This window comes from Octopus bimaculoides, chromosome 22, assembly GCF_001194135.2.
Source record: "Octopus bimaculoides isolate UCB-OBI-ISO-001 chromosome 22, ASM119413v2, whole genome shotgun sequence".
Classification (NCBI taxonomy): domain Eukaryota; kingdom Metazoa; phylum Mollusca; class Cephalopoda; order Octopoda; family Octopodidae; genus Octopus; species Octopus bimaculoides.
Genome location: NC_069002.1, coordinates 31,067,074 through 31,068,018, shown reverse-complemented (window position 1 = coordinate 31,068,018; position 945 = coordinate 31,067,074). Strand labels below are relative to the sequence as shown.

Genomic DNA, 945 nt, shown 5'->3' with positions numbered 1-945 from the left:
GGCCTCACCGAGGCGATGACTACTGACTGAGACCTTTGGAAATGTGCTGTGCGTGAGAAGACCCGGCAAGCCAAGTAAGATCGTTGCCAGTGCCCCTGGACTGGTTCTTGTGCGGGTGGCACATGGGATGCACCATTTTGAGCGTGGCCGTTGCCAGTACCGCCTGACTGGCTCCTGTAGGATTTACTGACACCACAGAACATCTCTTGTGTAATTACCATCTTCATTTTATCCTATAGCGCCGTAGACAGAGAGAGTAGAGAAGTTTCTGCAGAAAGCACTGACAAAGGTGAGTTATTTATTCCAACCGTTTTTTGCCCTGACCCCACCTGCAACCCCATCTACTTCTCTGATACAAAATATGTGTAAACTGCTCTTATTCACGTTAAAATCTCACATCAGATTTTGTTAAAAAAATGCTGACAAAAAATGAATGATGTTGTTCATTATTTTACTAAATCTGTCAAAATTTCAGCAAAGAGAGATTGATAGAATAAGTACTAGGCTTACAAAGAATAAGTCCTGGGGTCAATTTATTCAACTAAAGGTGGTGCTCCAGCATGGCTGCAGTCAAATGACGGAAACAAGTAAAAGATTAGAAAAAAGAAAGATAACCTTAACAAATGATATCAAAACAGGGAGTCACAAACACACACACACACACATATTTTCTTAGGTGGAATTTCAAACCAGGGCACCAATAAAAGTTGGATTTTCTTCATTTTGACAGGAATTTTTCCAATTTTTGTTTTCACAGCAGCCTTGGAAATGATGCTGGAGGGGGCATCTTTGTATGAAAAAAATCTTTGAAAATTTATGATTTTTCTTTCATTTCCCCTTACCCTCACTTTTGACCAATTTTGGCCAATTTTTCTGTTGAACAACACACTTAAAATCCATGGGAGAAGCCCTTTTGTAAAAAAAAAAAAAATAATAATAGTAATT

The 945-nt window shown here is 39.0% G+C and overlaps 1 protein-coding gene across 2 annotated transcripts in view; it reads left to right on the top strand.

The window, feature by feature from the left end:
* Positions 1-945, top strand: part of LOC106872670 (trichohyalin) — a 67,248-nt gene that overhangs the window by 25,967 nt on the left and 40,336 nt on the right. For both annotated transcript variants that reach the window (XR_008266538.1, XM_014919779.2), the window contains exon 8: positions 240-289. Coding sequence is in view for 1 of the 2 variants with exons in the window: in XM_014919779.2 (XP_014775265.2) it covers positions 240-289 (50 nt within the window). In the remaining variant the exon portion in view is untranslated. The remainder of the gene's footprint in view (positions 1-239; positions 290-945) is intronic.